The following is an 18865-nucleotide window of genomic DNA, read 5'->3' as shown; positions in this document are numbered from 1 at the left end:
ATGCACACACATACACACATGCTGTAACCCCCCAAACCTACCCTAGCCCACACTCTAGAGCTGTGAAAGCTGGGATGCAGAAAGAAAACGAGACTGGTGGAACCTCCTTTTAACTGGAGGCTGATTGGTGTGTGTGTGTGTGTGAGTGTGTATGTGTGTGTGGGAGGTGGTGGGCTGGCGGGGAGGGATGAAGGGGGTTCAAAGTGTCACATCAATTTGTGGCTGTGCTGTTTCTGAAAGAGGCTAACCCCACTGCCACTTAAGCTTAGCACAACAGTGAACATACTGGCAGACAGGACACATACATTTAGTACACACATATACACACACACACACACACACTATACTTGCAGAAATGCAGACACACCAAATTATGAAGTTTCCACAGCAGTCAAATTCCAAATCGTTCACAAGATGTTTTTCCACCTTCATTTTGTACTGCTACTGCCACACATTGTTATGTTCATTCAGCACCACGTGTCATAATGCAAGATAACAACACATACTGACAAACTGATGGCTTGAGAAACGCAACACCATGCAAACAGTCACTTCACAGGCCTTGACGCAGTTAAAGACTGATTCCAATATCTGCAAATCATTTTCTGCAAATCTATCAAAGCGTCTGTCTGAAACTATATTTTGGTAGAATGCTCCATTGTGCGCCCAGAGCGCAAGCAGCCAACTGAGGTGAGGTTGCTGGTTAGAAGCCCCCTGGGTTGACCTGGCCCTCGACTACTTTAACCACTCGTCTCCATTAACAGGCTCCCAGATATCATTATGCTCCCAGGGGACCAGGCGTGCTCTAACCAACCATTTACCCTCTCGCTCTCTCCTTTATTTCTCTCTCATCTCTACCTCTCTCTGCCATGATGTTGCTCAATGAGAAAAGACAGCGGGGAGAAAAAATATGAGATTGATTTATTTGCCTCAGTGTTCTTTGGGATGGAGTACTCTCCCTCTCTTTCTCTCCCGTTTCTCTCTCTCTTTCTCTGCAAACTGAAACCAATTAGCGAACAGAGCACTTGTAGCGGGGAATGTAGGGCAAGCGAGGAGTAATAAAAAAGTATTGACTTTTCTGTGACTGTACGCGGCGTGAAAGGGGTGCCGCGGCCTTGTCCGACATGAAAGGAGCTCCATTAATTTCACTTATTTCACCCAGGCCCCTGTCAGGAGGCCCTAATGCGTCCCAGGCACACTTCTCACATGCAGACACTCAGACAGCGCAACGCAGCTCGAGCCTGGTTACTAAATGAGTTTACATTATATATCAGAGCGCGCGCGAGAGAGAGAGAGAGGAGCGCAAGACAAGAAGTAATTTCTAATTCCCTGGTTGAGACACAAAGCGAGGCCTTTCATACGTAGCTAATTTTGCCCCAGCCTCACCTCATCATCCTCCTCCCACTTCGCTTACTCTCTCTCTCCTTCTGCGCCATGTAAAGGCCAACGTTGCAGGGTAAGGACCTACAGACTGCAACACATTAGCCTGAGAATAAGATAGTAATCCACGTTGGTTTTCATTTCCTAGTAACCACTCAGTCCACTAAGAAAAGCCAGTAAAAATAGACAACTGTCTCGTTGGAATAAATTTCAGATGCAAAGGTGTCAAAGGCCTGCTGTAAAAACACTGCTTCTCCTTTTTTTTTTTTTAGAAGAAGAGACCTATTTTAAGATGCAAAAGAATGTGTTTCCTGCAAAAAGAAGAAAAAAACAAATTATGCAGCTGGGGGAGGAGGGTAATATTTATAGGAAAGAAACTACAGCCACAGTCAAAATGTAGTCGTGTTATTATGGTATGGCCACTGAGTGAAGCGAAGGTCCTGAAAGATACATATACATGTTTTCATTCATGTCTTTTGTGTTATTTTGCAAACATAATGCTAAAATTGATATGATAACCCATTGACGAACAGGTCTAAAATGAGGATAAAGTCAAATGCATACAGATGTTTGCAAAATAACACGCAAATAAAACCTTTTAGCTCCCTAATAAATAATTTCAATGAAAAGAACGCTCTGAAGTGAAAAAAAGGATAACATTTGTCCATCAACCGTTTGTTGATGGACAAATGTTATCCTCAGAGCGTTCTTTTAGTTTAATATAGTAATTTATAGGGTTTCTTTTTGCATAAAAACCCATGATTCAAATGATCAGAAAATAAAAAAAAAAATTTTGTTGATGTATTATAAGCTGCTTTGGCTAGTGTTAGGAAATTCAACAGCTCATAATTCAACAGCTCATAATTCACTTTCAAATATCTATTATACATTGTTGTGATAACATCTCCTTCAACCAACTAGATTTATATAAGTTTCTCACCAAAACTACATTTGACAAGATTACATTTGAACACATCACAACAATATAATTGACCTTCGCTCAATGAATGCATCATAATGTAACTGAATCCGACCTCCATACTTTAGCCATTAGTGGCGCTGCCATCGTTACAAGCTCTCCTCCTGTCAATTCACACACTGATTGGTTGTTCACAATGTAACATTATCAGGGATTGGCAAATAGAAAGCATGAATGCTGATGTCCTGAGCACAGATTTTTACTAATAATTGGGTTATACCGATCGGCAATACAACTTTATTTCACACTATGATGGTGAAACGTGTTATTAACCCGCCGGTCACATGCGTGCTGAACCAGCAGGGGGGATCTGTTCGTCAACAGTCCGTCACACTGCTATTTGTGACAGAAATCACATCCACCTTTGACATGTTTTGGGAAGTGTTATATCAGTATATCACATGGTTTTAACACAGTTCTTGTGAAGATTATTTTGACACCAGGATAAGTTAAACCAGTTAGAAATGAAAGACTGGGAAACTTTCTCATCTGGATTGTGGGGTTGGCCCACTGACACCTGGTAAATTCCCTTCACCTGTATTTTAGCATCATTGTGTGTACGTGCGTGCGTGCGTGTGTGTGTGTGTGTGTGTGTGTGTGTGTTTGTACGTTTGCATGTATTACAGAGATACACGCACCCCTGAAAGTGTGAGTGTATGTGTGTGTGTGTGTGTGTGTATGTGTGTGTGTGTGCGTGTGTGTGTTTGTACGTTTACATGTATTACAGAGATACACGCACCCCTGCAAGTGTGAGTGTATGTGTGTGCGAGTATGTGTGTGTGAAAAAGAGCGAAGAGTGAGAGGCTATCTGCAGACAGAAACTAATCAGTGTGTGTGAGATAAGAAAGCAGCCTTTATGGTGTATGGTAATCAGCCCCCCCTCGGCCTGCCACCGCCATGCATAATCACCACGACTTATTCACATGATTGATGAAATATGCGTCTGTGAAATCCGAGCTGCTTTTGTTATCATCCTGTTTTTCCCGTCTCCCCCCCACTCTTTCCTTTTCTCTCAATCTTTTTTTGTCTTGTTCAACCTCTCTGTCTCTCTAAACATCTCTCCCCCGCTCTGCAGTGGTCAAAGATGTTTGGGACCATGTACAAACAAGAAATTACATACACACCATGGGGTCCCTCTTCAAACCACACACACACAAACACACAAACACACACTCCACACTTCACACTTACTTTTCTCTCATAAGGTAGTAAGTAATACGATGCATGAGACATGCATGAGAAAACTCGTCTGAAGAGGAAAAGGAAGAAAAGGAAGAGGGAAAAGGGGTAAGAAGAACGAGTAAATGAGAAGAAACATTAATTGTTCTGTCCTGCAGAGAAGCGTTGGCTGGATTAGAGGGGGATGAGAGAGAGAGAGAGATGGAGTGATAGATGGAATTAGATGGATAGATGCTTCAGAGAGCTCTTGTCATTGACACTCAATCGCATTAATCATGGAACGGATGCAGAATTCCCAACTAATGCAACATGGAGAAACAAAGAAACCATCTCAAGGGGCAATAGACAACTTTTCAGAAGCATATTGAGTATTGTTTAGTTGTAAAATGAGATAGTTTGTTAGAAAAAACAACTGATTTCTCTGCCTTGAGGTGTCGGGTAGTTTTATAGTGTCCTTACCAGCTCTGAATAATGTGCTTTGCCAATCAAACTTCTTTCCTGCATGCATTTTATCTGCCATCCTCCAATATTAGCCAGTTTAAAAAAAAAAAGAATAATTAGAAGAGTTGGCTGAACCTCCAGAAGTAATACAAAGCATGGAGAGGTGAGATTATTTGTAAAAATCTATTTTCAGCACTTCCACTTGAATGTCATATGTTTAGCATGTATGTATGGCATATTGATTTAATATTGTTTTCAGGTTAGGTTCAGCTTTACTTCCCAGATAATCTGTCAGGGGGACAAGCGTCCACACTACTCCTGAGTTTTAAAATCCCCAAAACGGAGGCTCTTGAAACGCTACGACGCCGTGTTAGTTTGAAACCTCTGGGTTTGCCACATAGTGTCGACGAGTGGAAACGATTGTGAAGTTCACAAATAAACTGTATGGACAGACATGGACTTCTAGAGCTTTGAGTTGAGCAGTAAACGACAAAGTGAGAAATGTGTCTCCAAGATTTCTTGACCCATTTGCTAGTAAAAGTTTGATTTGTAAGTGTTCATTTTAGTGTAAATTCGATGTGTGTTTAAAAGAGAGACAGAGCAAGACCTGCAGCCTTGGAACAAAGTTTTTTTTTTTTTTTCACAAAATGTGTCATTGTCAGGACTATCTTAAATATCAAGCACAATTTTTTACAAAACACCCTATTGTATTTTCTGAAATTGAGTTTTCAAAACCCTGTTTTAAAAGTAAAACGTATTAGTGCCTCAAACCGCATGAAGATAGTTTGGCAAGCAGACTGGGCTGAAGAAGGTTTAGCGTCGACAACAAAACGGTGTCATCCGGTAAGATGTAGTGCACTCTAATGTCATGTAAATCATGTGAATGTCACACTGTTACCTCGTGATCACTGTGAGAAAAGATGAGGTAATATCTGCTGTGATCATTTCCAAGTGTTGTAAAATCCTATCCTTATAAACCTCCGTGCAGTGTTTTGTCTTCTAATGAGCCTTAAACTTAGAGTAGACTTAAACCGGCCTTCTTGGATCATACTTTTATTGTCTTACAGATAATGCTCCCCCACCATTGTTCTCACACTGGGCTGCTTTCTATCTGAAAGCTCGCGTAGAAAGGTAAAAAAGCTTTGGCCCAGGACTTGCATGGCTAACGCATTATGTAGGACAGGACTAGGTAAGACACATCTTGGGAAGAGAACTGGGACTCGTACTGACTTGGGTAGAGAGTAGGCCATAAGGAAAGGTGGGGGCTGTGACTGAGGGTAAGATTAGGACGGGCTGGTGAATTAAGGCTCCCCAGCCTCAGGGCACTATTACACATCTATAATGAGAAACAGAGAAGAGGGGGGCTTGTCTTTGCACCTCGGCACACCTTAGATTAAATATGCACAATTCCCATGCAAAATGGGCCAGGAACAGCCAGGAACAGCCGGGACCAGCGTTGCTGTCTCATCCCCTGTGCTGGAGTTGTTTCAGCCAGGGTTAACAGGCTCATCAGTCAACACAGACTGCTTAGCACAGGACATCAAGGCCATTTGCAGGTTTAAGTATTTGTGATTGCTTCTCTTTCCAGATCCCACTGCCAACCCCCCCCCCCCCCCCCCCCCCCCCCCCCCCCCCCACACACACACACACACACACACGCTCCCTGTGCTGGCTGGTGAGAATAAGGGCCTGCAATAAGACACACACACAGGCATGTGCATATATCAACTATCTAATAGCATTGGTAAAGATGTGACTTTCACATAAACATCAGGCCTTTTACCAAGTGTACAAACAAAGTATACAAATCACAAACACACACATTGAAATGACCACTCACAGTGACACATGCTTTCGCGTATACACACATCGGATCACCAACTGACACTTCATCGGTGAGACAATAGACAGATAAAGAAGATACACAAAGGTGAATATATAAAAGAATGAGAGGTCATCGTATTATCAATTATTATAAAAGGAGTTCAGAGCACAACAATGGACTCCTGTGTGTGTGCAATTTAAAATGAAACAGGCAACGTAAGAAAATCAAAACACACTTCAACCTGCTATTAGAAAATGTATTATTTTGCTTTTTTGAATGCAAAACACACACATGTAAGTCAATGTATCCTGTCTGCTGCATCCTCTGTGTCCATCTACACCATTGCGTCGTTCCAAAACATTTGCATTCCACAGCTAGGGTTGACGTCTATCACCAACACACTGTTGTATGAGAGGCCTGTCATGTTGTATGTGATAGCACACACACCTACAACACGTAGTTTGCGAGGAAAGGGGTGGGGTAGGGGGGCATAAAAAAAGTACTGTAGATGAAGAGGACAGAGAAAAGGAGAACAAGTGTGAAAATAAACAAGACAGCGAGGGAAAAAAAGAGTGACGGCAGGAGATGGAGACAGAGAAAGGCAGTGATTATACCACACTACATACAGTATGGTTCAGTGGAGCATATCTGCACAGGGACAGCTGGTCCATTAAAAGCACAGACATCCTTATACTGCTTGTCTACTTGCTTTCTCTTACATGTAAACATGGAGAGGAAACTATCTAAATAAACCTGAAAGCAATCTCCCATCTCAACTTTTTCTTAAAATAACCATCATGACAACGCATTTTTATACAGTATGTATAAAAATTGTCTTTTTTGTCTGGCTGAATGAGTATGGTTATGACCATAGATTATTATACATTTTAATTCGGTGTATTGTTATTGTATCTCGAAATAATGGTTTTACTCTAAAGACCACATATATATATATATATATATATATATATATTTATGCTAACAATACCATTATGGTTTGGAATGTTTGAGAACTCTTGGCTAGATGCATTTAAACTGACATTGGTACATTGCCAATTAAATGGATCACTACTAAAAGAAAAGAAAAAATGTCAATAAAGGTCCCATATTGTAGAAAGTGAGACTTTCATGTTTAAAAAAATATATAAAGCAGGTTTATACTTTGACAGTATCAAAACGCTCAATGCACAGGCTGTATTGAGCTGTATTCAGAAACTGTGCCTTTCAACAAGCCGTCATGCCTTGCGTAAGGTTGTGATGTCACAACGTTACAGTCACCTTCGAAGTGCTGCTAAACTCTGTGTGGTTGACATACATACACAGCGAGTCCCTGGCTGCAGGATTGCTGTGAAGACGGCGACAGTGCAGATGCGGAAGACCAAAGACGCTGACCAATCAGAGCGGACTGGGCTTTTACGGGAGGGGGCACTAAAACGCATCATTTCTGACCGGTGTGAGAATTTAGTGTGAGAATTTATTTTAATAAACCAGATAAAGTCTCTCATTATGGTACATCTAAACATCATTTCCTGCTGTATTGCAGAGTCTCACTAACCTCATGCTACGCTTTAAGGATTGTAAGATTTCTTTCAATGAGAGTTTTTACTTTTATTGTAATAATTGTAATAGCAACACTAATGACAATTAGAGTAAAACACAAAAAGATTACTATACATTTATGTAAAATAAGACACCAGACTTTTTAAAGGTTCGTCGGCGTTTTGCTTTAGTTTTTTTCCAGCGGACTATAGATTTGTGAGTAAAAAGGCCTTGATTTACAGTTGGTCTGAAGATTGCATTCAGGCCTTGAGAAACAAATCTAAACCTAATTCTGAATCCTACTCAATGCCAAACTGGTGAATATAGACACATCGTATTTATTAGTTTTAAACAGGAGCTTGACATTTGATTAAGTAAAGAAATTGGCCTGAAGTGACCTGTGATCTGATCAAGTTGAGTCTAACAATTGTGGCCATAAATAATAATGTTTAACGTCATTCTTTCTCGACAAAATATGATTGCTGGTCATTTAATTGAGACTGTCCATTCGACATCATGTTGTGTGCACTCGGCCCTGAGTGTTACTCTGTATGCAGGCTTCGCGGTGCAAAATGCCACCGTAATGAAAGCAAAGTGTTGGGTTAATTGATAAATCTGAGGTCCTGAGTAGGAAGGAGTCAGGCAGGGGGAACATTTTACGGCTGTGCAAATGAAGGGGCTGCGGCGTTTTACACATGCAGTAAAATGGTTATGGAGAATTAGAGTTCTTTCTTTCTCACCGCAATAACCAAGACATTAATGCAGCAGAGCTGGGGAGATGGATGGATGCGATAACATAAGAAATACATATACAGACAGACACATATAAAAAAGGTGGACACGCAGTTGCTGCCCCATCTAATTCCATTGTTTCTACTTGGCCGTGGACGTGGCCTATTTCCGTCTAGGAATTAATTGCTAATGAATACTGTTCCCATTAAAAATATCCCTCACACATCAGTTGCATGCATCGTGGTGATACATTACAGCTGAGGCTATTAAGAGTGGGCTACCATGTGTATGTAGACACACTTCTCCTGTCCCTGTTGCCTGAAGCTTTGCACCCACAATACAATACTGATAATAATGAAGCCACACCAGAGTACCTTGAAGGAGAGTGTGGGTTGTGGCGAGAGGAGGTAACGAGGACAACGCTGTTGCAACATTAAAGTATATGTGTGGGTAGGCTATCGGCAATAGTCTGTGTATATGCATGAATTTATGTGTGTGCATGTGATTGTCTATGTGCATGTGCTCAGGAAAGCAAGGATGCTTGTGCAAACATGTGTTCCGGTGTGTATCAGTGTGTGTTGGTTCTGATCAGACGCTAGCTTTTGAAAGTTGTGACGGCTGTCAGTCTAATGCGAGGGGAAGGAAATGCTTGGAGCGCAGACAGACACAGACGTGACCACTCACTGTAGTGTACTTGATAAGCACGTAGCCTCCTAATTAGCTATCTTCTATGGTTACAGGCACTACCGCTGGTGACGTGGCTACTAACACAACCACAAAATTAGCATGGCCAGAGAGGGCTTTCCCATGTCTGCATTTGAAATGAGTTATTGCTGGTGTACTTAGCTTGTGCAGAAGCTAAAAACCGTTGAGTATGTTATAGAACCATGGACGTTAGAGTGTTGGCCATATTAAACGTGAAGAGGTTCAGGCAGTCACTCACAAAACCTAGTCTTTCTTCATAATAACAAAGTAATTCATGTTCTTGCCATATTTGTGTAAGACCTAAATACAGCACTGTCCCTTTAAGTGTAGTGTAAGATCTGCATTGAACCCCGGTCTGAAGGAGGGTCGCAAAGTCCGGTTAGATGATGCATGTTGACCCATGTAGGTAACCAGCATCACTACGTCGGTATGACAGAGGGAAAAAAAACGGTCACCCCCCCCCCTCCCGAAACGTACAACTATGCATATATAACATCAGACACACGTGATAACACTGCTCCTGGAAACTGGGAAGTTGAGGCAAGGGCACATAGAAGCTGGAGAAAGGGCAACTACTACACAGCCCCTGTTGACCTAAGCTGGGGCCATTGAGATCCTGAAGAGGTGGGGACTGGCACCTCTGTGATTATATGTGGATGCGTGTGTCTTGACACACTGTGCCACACTTGCATTGATAGATTTTCTGACTGTAATACAGATGGCTAAGGTAAATAAAGGTCGAGGACTCATTGGCTATGTCTCGGGCTTGGTTTGGATTGGGCATGCTGTGTGCATAATGCCAAGAGCTGTGATGGTCAAGCAAGACAACTATGGTGGAACTAGAAGAAAACTGGGCTATGTCAATGATGAGGCTTCAGGCTGTGTCGAGGGCTGAAGCTAGGCTAAGGGTGATGATTACAAGTTGGGTGAGGTAATGTGTTAGAGGCTGGGCGAGAGGGCTGTGGCAAGGGTTTGAAAATAATTAGGAGCATTGCTGAATAACATAGCTAGATAATGTGGCTGGGGGAGGCTGGCTGGGCACGGTATGAAGAAGATGAGTACCAGGGTTGAGCTGTCCACTCCATTGGCCCTCTGAGCTGTGACAAGAAGCTCTGCTGGCTGCTGCTGTAGCTGGGGGTGATGCCAACGATAGGACTAATGCACTAATTACCACAGAATGAGAGAAGAAAGAGAGCGTAAACAGAGGTAGAGAGAGATACAAAGAGGTGGAGCGTCAGACAGAAAGATGAAAGGGGAAAATCTGAGATCTGATGAGCTCTGAGTGACAGCAGTATGACACGACTGGGCTGAGAGCATCTTAAAAAACAACATCCTACACAGCAGCAGTCGTATTATCAAAGTGAGGTCAAGTTCAGCCAGTATGTATGAATGTGTGTCAGTATGCATGCACATAGAATTTGCAGAAACCATACGTACAATACAATATATATGCTGTTGTTTGTTTTGTTGCAAATAGGGTTCAATAATGGCTAATGCTTTGACTCGCAGCCTGCAATGCGTTTGAGCTTTGGCAAATGTCCACACGTAGGCTCTCTAATGGTGGTAAATGGTGAGCTAAAAAATGGATGGCTTTAATTTGAATAGCGACAGAGAAAATCTTCATTTGCCACACATGCTCAAACACAAAAGCCCTACGAGCATTCCATCAATACTGTATTGTTTTTAAATATAGCATAGATGCAGGGAGAAAAACTGATCTTACTCCCCCGGCTCTTGTCGTCAGCTGCAGGAGACCCTGTTCACCCACCCACTCACTCCACATACTTATTTATCTCCACTTCCTGGGGCCGCCGCTCTCTCCTTCCCTTGCTCCTCTCCCTCTCTCTCTCTTGTTTCACTCCTCGTTTCCGGGCAATTGGGTCTGGGTGCTGGTGGTGGGGGGTAAGAGGTTGGGGTGGAGCTGTTGGGAACTTTGTGTGTGTGTGTGTGTGTGTGTGTGTGTGTGTGTGTGTGTGTGCTGGGAAGTGAGCTAATAAAGGACGGTGATCCATGAAAGGCCTTGAGCAAAGACACAGTCAATTACCTAATGCCTGGACCAGACCGCAGGGCCCACGCACATACATTCTCTCTCTTATATACTTATACTCTCACACACACACACACACACACACACACACACACACACACACACACCTCATTTACGTATACATGGAGAGGGGTCAGTGGAGGGCATAACTGGGAATTGTGTGTACGTGTGTGGGTGGATGTGCATATGTGTGTGATGGAGAGTGGCGATTTATTAAATTGCTGTCACTTTTGACAAATATGTGCAACTCAAGTTGAAAGGGTTAGGCTGTATAGCGTCTCTCTTTTTCTCTTTTCTTTTAGAGGAGAATAATACCTTTTAGACCCAAACCCAAGGATAAACCAGTTACTCTAAAAATGTGGGGGACTGTGTAAAAATGGTTTTAATTCCAAAATGGTTAATGTGATAGTTTTGTTGTATCCAAGAATGCAAGCTGAAAGTCGACACTCTATTCTGTAAATGGACATGTTGACCACATCTTCACTATTGTTTGTAACACACATGGTTTTACGTGCTTTCCACCTTGATGGGTTCTGTGTGTAGAAGCATTCATCAGATGTGCATCTCTGCATAGCTTGAGGGTTAAGTGGTGTGTTGTCTCCAAAGATGACTTACTTTAGGCTCATAGTAGGTTTAGTAGGTGAATGTATACCCAAGAACTAAATGATGATAATACAAAACAAATCATAATGTTTGTGTTTGTTGTTTTCAACCTACCTCCTCTTGGGGTGAGTATGTAATAGACTATCTGAAGCTCTTGGAGTTGGCTGGCTGAGTAGAGGAGTTTCTGCTTTGGCTCAGATGGTGGAGCATACTTCCTGTTCCTCTGGTTGGCGAAAAAGAAGAGAAACAACGACAAAAAAAGGTAGGTCATGAAGTTTGCAGTTCAGCTCAGGTTAGTTGTAGGTTAGTATAACAAGTATAAAACAGTGATTAGGTTGAGCATGAATCGATAATGCATAAAACACAAAAAATCTTAGAAGGAAAAAATGCTGAATAGTTATTTAATTGCACAAAAGACTTGGATTGGCCAGAAAACCGGGTGTTTTTTCATCGTGCGAGACAAATCAAACAGTCGTAACACAATCTCCAGGTATACATCCATCAGCTTGCATAATAAGGATGTGTCCATTTGCTAATTAAAGTTACATGAATGTGTCCACTACTGCATGTTTTCACAAGCGTGTATGCCTCGGTGTCAATGAAACACATATTGTATGGGTGTGTGATTATATACGAGAATGCCTTTGAAGTCAAATGTATTTGTGAGTCTGTTTTTGTGTGTATTATGCATGTGCGCAGCGTTCTCACAATGTGCCAGTGGGGATTCCTTTGGAGTCGCGCTGTCGAAGCTGATTCTGGGCCTCCTCCAGGTGTGTGTAGGAGGTCCGTAGACGCAACGTCAGGTCAGGACAATGCACACGCTGCTCCCATACTTCCCCTGGCTCTCTGAACAGAACCTGGCATAATCACAACCACCAACACACAGACACACACAAGAATGAGATAATGATCACAGTTGCTTTCTGTCTGAAAGCCCAGCCTTTCTCTCTCTGATCCCCCTCTCACAGATAGTGATGGCTTACAGCTAAAACCAGAGGCCAATCCTCTTCATCTCTCCTCCTGTGACACAGCGACCAAGAGAGAATCAGAGAAGGAGGGAGGAAAAAGGTGTCAAAGGGAAAATCATTCAATCATGCAAGAGACCAATCATGCCAGAGTAAAAGTGAGGGACACAGAGCGAGGAGAGGAGCTACAAAGAGTGAGCAAGATGGCGAAAAGAGCGGAAAACATGCACTCGGCTGCACATATAGTCCGATTAGCTTTGGAGACACTCTTAGTTTAATGAAGCTTTATCTTCCCCTACTTCAAGTTCTAATATGCTTTATTCTATTTTTTCCACATGCATTCCTTTTGTTTGCAATGTCTTCATGTCCCCAGGCAACATCACCACAGCATTGAAGCCTTAGCAAAAACACTGTGACTGAATGTGTGAAACCAATACCATTGGCCAAATAAAAACCTATAAGAGCATAAAATAAAAATCCCTATCTTTAATTTAATCTTCAACTGCTTGGAACGCAGGTGCTGTTTTTTCTCTCTCAACTTCCATTCAAATCTTTGGGACCAAATCGTACAAGAAGTCAGTTAAACTTGAAACAGCTGTCCGTCAATTTTATTCCTTGTACATCTTATTGACATTGTGGCTCCTATCCTGGAGCGATGTGTTTCTGATGTCTACTGACATATCAAAGTTACAAAGAAATGTTGTTTTTAGGAACAACCTTAGTTCCCCCTCTTCCGTCGCCTTGAGACTTCATGATGCTCTCGTTCGAAAGATATTGAATACACTTGAAATTTAAGAGCGTTGTTACTGTCCTAACAAGTAAATACAAAAGGGATCTCACCGAAAAATAAATCTGTATATTTGTCAGTCAAATGTCACAGAAATGCAATTTTCCAATTTCAACTCTTAAAGCTGTTTATTTATTCTATGTATGATGATAGTTTCCACTATTCATTAGTAAATTAAGAGTGAAATGTTGGCAATTCTACATGCAAGGATATTTCCAGTTACAGATACTAAACATAATTAATCATTTGGAGGTCTGGTTATGAAAAATAACAAAATGCAACCTCTGAACATGAATTACTGTGTTACTTGTAGAAGTATATATGCTCTTTTGTGATAGGGATGTTAAACTTTGTGCAGTGCAGATTACCTTAAATGCTGTTGCTTTGTTTGAGGTGACCTTCAGTTGTTGTTTAGTGTTAAAAAAAGGAGGGAGGATGACGGGGGAGAGATAGAGGGAGGGACGGGGACCCTGTCCTTGCTCCTATCGCCACGGGATCGGTGGCCTGGCCTGACCACTTCCACAGCCAGCACCTCAACCTTATCCATCACCACTAGATAGTTATCACACCGGGGAGGGAGGGGGGGTGGGGTGTCGGGGTGAGTGCAAAATAAAGAAAGGGGGACTTCCTGCACTAATCACACACACTCAGAGAAACAAAGGAAGGCCGAGAAAGACACACATCTATAAATATAGACGTATAATGTATTCGTCTCCATGTCAGCACCAGGAGACCTTTCTGACATCATTAATGAACTCACCCTAACTACAGCAAGCTGGAGACATGTCTGAGTGTGTGTGTGTAGTGCAGCTAATAAAAAGAGACGGATCCACGCCTCATTTCTGCTCACTTATGTTTTACATTACTAGAAACTAATAATAGGGAAAGCGCTTTGCTGTAAAGAGCTACAGAGTGTAAATAACACAAATGGTGAAATGGCTCCTCATCAAATAATCAACATACATGCATAGACACATGCACAAAACAGTTACAACTGCACAGCTGGACTATGGTAAATTGTAGATTAATTCTCAAGAAAGAAAACGACAACATACCCATGTTGCTGTCTTATAAATGTGTAAGAAGGCATTGTGTTATAAGCCATATTACCTTGATAACCGTATGGCATATCAAGACTGTTTCTTTTTCTTGTTTAATTAATATGGTAACATGAAGATCCCTAAAGATACAAAATGACATTTAAGTAAATGTAGAAATACATCCTTGTGTGCCTGCCACAGCACAGAGCCTACTGGTTGGACAAGTCACATTTAATTGATGAGGAACACAAATGAGAGCTGCCCATGGGACACACTTTGGATATCCCCCCCACGCTGTGGCACACAAACCTTTGACAGTAACATGTAGCCACACAGTCACACATATAGTTATCACTGAATTACAGACACTAAACGGCTCTCTGCAGTAGCCCCCAAGAGAGCTGTCTGCCATGTTTTAATGATGTAATTCTTCTTTAAAAGGACTTTTAAAGGATCTCTGCTTTCATCAAGAGCCATCTCAATTGAGACAAGAAGGGGATGTTGGGGGTCTTTAATAATTAGTATGACACTTTGTAAAAATGATTACTCACTTCCACCTCTTGTGCATGCTCTATTGCTTTTCTTTCTCATTCTTCCCCCTTACAGTCTTCTTTTATATTCTCATTATATTGTTCAGCTCTGCTGCTCTGCCTCCACCTGTTCATGTATGTCATGGTTCGAGCTTCTACCATCTCACCTGCTGTTTCTTGATGGCAATGGGGGGCAGAATAGGTCTGGAGGAGCAGTAGGTTCCAGTGGTTTCAATCCATGGGGGTGGAAGAGTCCCATGGAAACTCGGGGCTGTTGGGGCAGGCATGCCCGCGGGACAAGCCCTGACCCCGCGGGACAGCCTGGTGGGGGCCTGGTACTTGACCTGCCTCAGCAGGAGTTCCATCTCATGGGGGGCGGGCCTAAATGGAGAGTTGAAGACCCCAGGGCACTAAGGGGAGAGAGAGAGTGAGAGAGAGAGCAAGCGTGCGAGAGAGAGAGAGAGAGAGACTATCAATGAGAGCAATGCGATATGATGCATACATTTTGAGATGCATTTCTGAATGACTATGAGGATATTACTCTCACTCCTATTTGATTTGTAAACCATAGTGTAGTGTAACTGAAAACATCATAGAAGAGATAAATAAATGCAAGGTGAATGACATGCAACAGGGGTCCCCACCATGATTCAAACCAAGGACGTTGCAGTTGTGATATTATTAGTTGGATTATACTTGTTGGGTTTTGAGGCACCAGGAAGTTCTCCTGGGTGTTTTAATCCCCAAACACTATAATGTATTAAAATCCATTTTGAGTTTGGGAAAAACTAAACGTAATTTTGTATATCAGGGGGACCATCAAATAAAAGAACGGCCTCCTCTCGGGACAGCTTAAAATGAAACCAGCAACTGTTAGTCATTTAAGCTATTAGGGGCAATATTCAGAGTTAATTTGAAACATCAGTTTTGTTAACAACTTTTTCATGTGGTTTTTCATCAAAGTTCCGCCTTTTAATGCCCTTCATATTATCCGTATTACCCAAACTTAAAAAAATATATTATTCTGTGTCCCTGCACACACCATTTGTAGATGTCCACTGCCTCCAATGCATACAACATGGCTCTTGGCCAACCAAATGCTTTTGCCACGTTAAATATTTGGCTAGAACAGTTCAGCGCTGCACTTGACACAGATACATAGATAACAACAAATGACTACAGAGACAGCCTCGCTGCATCTGTGTCAAATGTGGCACTATACAAGACTTGAGTCTAGTTGTTCACAAGAACAACACACACACAAATACACACATGTACACGTACACAAAACTTTGCCTCCCCTGTTCTGAAGTGGGTAGAGATTTGCCACAGACGGCCTCAGTAATAATTATTCAAATCACAGTGATCCTTTTGCCTGAGTGTTAATTACCAGACCAAAGCTTTGAGTTGGAAGACTCTGTATCTACTCTATATGCTAATAACACCGCTTGCTATTTAGGCCACTCTAAAAGACTGGGACAACGAAGAGAGAGGAGAGAGAAAGGGCATAAGTGGGAATTGGCTCCTACTATATCGACCCAAACCTCACTCTTTTTAAAATAACATATTAACAGACTGGTTAATTAGTAAATGTTTCATTATCACATCATGAGTACTTTTGATTGTAAATGTCAAGTGTTTCAGAAGAGAGAGAGGAATTAATTCAACTCCACTGACCCTCATTTCTTTAACCATTGGTTGTAGATACAGCTGGATAACAGCAGAGTTCTACCTGATGGGTCTTCAGCAGTTTGTTTGTGCCAGCACAAAGCTGAACGTCCAGCTAATGCATTATTTGTGTTTCATGACTACTAGTTAGTAGAGGCACACATACATCGAAATACATGGATAAAATGTATATTGGCAACAAACGATATTTAATATTGTTACTATGTAAATACCAAAAACAATGAGGTACAACTTATTGTATATGCAATCTTCTAAAATAACTTCTCAGCATTTACTCAATCATACATTTCAATTTTAAATTGTGAATTGTCCTTGCCACCAAAGCTTGCACCAACTCCTTGTGCTGGTACTGTCTTCCTCCTACTAATGTGTATATAATATTGGTGCAGCGGGACTGCATTTGTTCCTTTTTATTCACACTATTTGTTCAGAGTTCCACATGTTCCACAGGTCCTGACCTTTAAAAATATCACAACGACAGAATGGCAAAAATTAAAACATTTGACTGAAATTAAGCATATCAGTGTGTGTTGACTGAATACAATGGACGCTCAAAGTTATTCTTACAATAAACATCTGAAGAAGTGAAAGTCAAAACCCTCCCTATCAGGATTTTCTGTGTATTTAATGAAATTGCTTTAATATTCAGTATCAGTGTAGGACATACATTAACGATCAGTGTACACAACTAACTAAAACATGAAGGGACAGAAGTCAGAAGACACACAAACACAAACATAATTCTCGGCACTCTTAAATACACACACAAACATGCATTCACGCACGCGTGCACACACAAGCTCACAGACAGACACACACACACACACACAAGCCCAAAAGTACCAACCTAGCTACGGGAAGAGCAATGATGTTGACCCCAGGAACACACCATCTCTGTCTCTGTCATGGGGACTTGGGGCCTTTTGGTAAGCTGTGTGTGTGAGTATGTGTGTGTATGTGTGTGGGCTGGGGTCCGAGAAGTGAGGAAGGATGAACTGTGTAGGAGAGCCATCTATTCACTACTGACAAGGTCAGAGCTACGAAGGGAGAGAGTCCCCTGCCATATGCAGAGAGAGAGGTATAGAGAGGAAGAAATGGACAGAGGGCGGGGAAGAGCACGCAAACTTTTCTTCTTGCTCTCTTTCCTTCTTGGTTATTCATGAAATACATGTTATTGTTACATAACACAATAAAAACAATAAACACATGGGTATACAACCAATCCAAAACTTTTGGAGAGTCAAACATGATCTGACAAATAGAAAACTCTACCGCACTCTAGGGTACACCAACTTCATAAAACAAGTGTCCATGTTAGAGCCTCAGGTGAACATGGGAGACCTGCAGGAAGATTATGATGATGCCAGTTGCACAGGCATGACGGAGAGAGAGCAAGCAATAGATGAGAGAGAGAGAGAGAGAGAGAGAGAGAGAGAGAGAGAGAAGTCGTGGTGCTGAATCAACAGTGACCAGTGTGCTTTGTCTTCATTATGATCCCAGTGGGGAGTCACAGAGATGCGTGGATGCCACACACACATGCACACCTGTGCCAGGGGAAGCACTAAAATACTCCACTCAGCACATCAGAAGAGCCATGAAGAGACATACTTACTCTCACACACTCACACACACACACACACACACACACCCACACACACACACACACGCATGCACGAACACACACGCATGCACGAACACACAGGCACGCACACACGCACACGCATGCACGCACACACACACGCACGCACACACACACACACCTCAACTCCACGCAGCCCACCAGTGTTAACAAAAGAAGGAAAGAACCCTTTCTTTTCTTTCCCTACAGCATCTTCCTGGAGGAGCCCCCGATCTGTAACACTTATCCCATTGCCGATGTGCGTCTCTGCATCTTTAGCTGGACATGTGCAGTTGGGTGTATGGGTATGTGTATGGGAACAAGGTTCCTAGGAAGTCGGTTGCCTGTAACTTGTATTCTCTTCTACAGACACAATGACACCAGATAATGACACCTTTGCTTGTGGTAGATGGGTAAATGTGTTTTTTGATGTTCCTTCACATCCATACCTTCAACCTTAGTTAAGGTCACTATGGGTTTCTAACTAGAGTACTATAACAATTAGATTAACTTGACTTACTATATGACTTATAAGATTAATGAATAATTACTAATTCACTGTTTGTACTACCCACTCCTTTACATACAGTAACACACAACATTCATCCCACTGCTTTCACTAACGTTGTTCCTGATACTCTTACTAGTTTTGAGATGCATTATTTTACTGCTTTCTGATTGAACATTACATTCTCTTTAAATTGAGCCATCAAGTTAAATTAATTGTAATGTAGAATATTTCTGATTGATTGTAGCTGCAGTTAAGAAGGAATCACAATTTAATATCGGCCTCTGGTCAAATCTTG

At 41.9% G+C, this 18865-nt stretch overlaps 1 protein-coding gene across 1 annotated transcript in view; it reads right to left on the bottom strand.

The window, feature by feature from the left end:
* Window positions 1–18865, bottom strand: part of spata17 (spermatogenesis associated 17) — a 33565-nt gene that overhangs the window by 2311 nt on the left and 12389 nt on the right. Inside the window, exons 7-9 of the mRNA XM_034529347.1 lie at window positions 14920–15162; window positions 12139–12287; window positions 11545–11653 (exon numbers count right to left, since the gene is read on the bottom strand). Coding sequence (XP_034385238.1) covers window positions 11572–11653; window positions 12139–12287; window positions 14920–15162 — 474 coding nt within the window. The 3' untranslated portion in view covers window positions 11545–11571. The remainder of the gene's footprint in view (window positions 1–11544; window positions 11654–12138; window positions 12288–14919; window positions 15163–18865) is intronic.

Source organism: Cyclopterus lumpus, chromosome 3 (genome assembly GCF_009769545.1).
Source record: "Cyclopterus lumpus isolate fCycLum1 chromosome 3, fCycLum1.pri, whole genome shotgun sequence".
NCBI classification, from domain to species: domain Eukaryota; kingdom Metazoa; phylum Chordata; class Actinopteri; order Perciformes; family Cyclopteridae; genus Cyclopterus; species Cyclopterus lumpus.
Note: the sequence above shows the minus strand (reverse complement) of the source record. Positions and strands in the feature narration are given on the sequence as shown.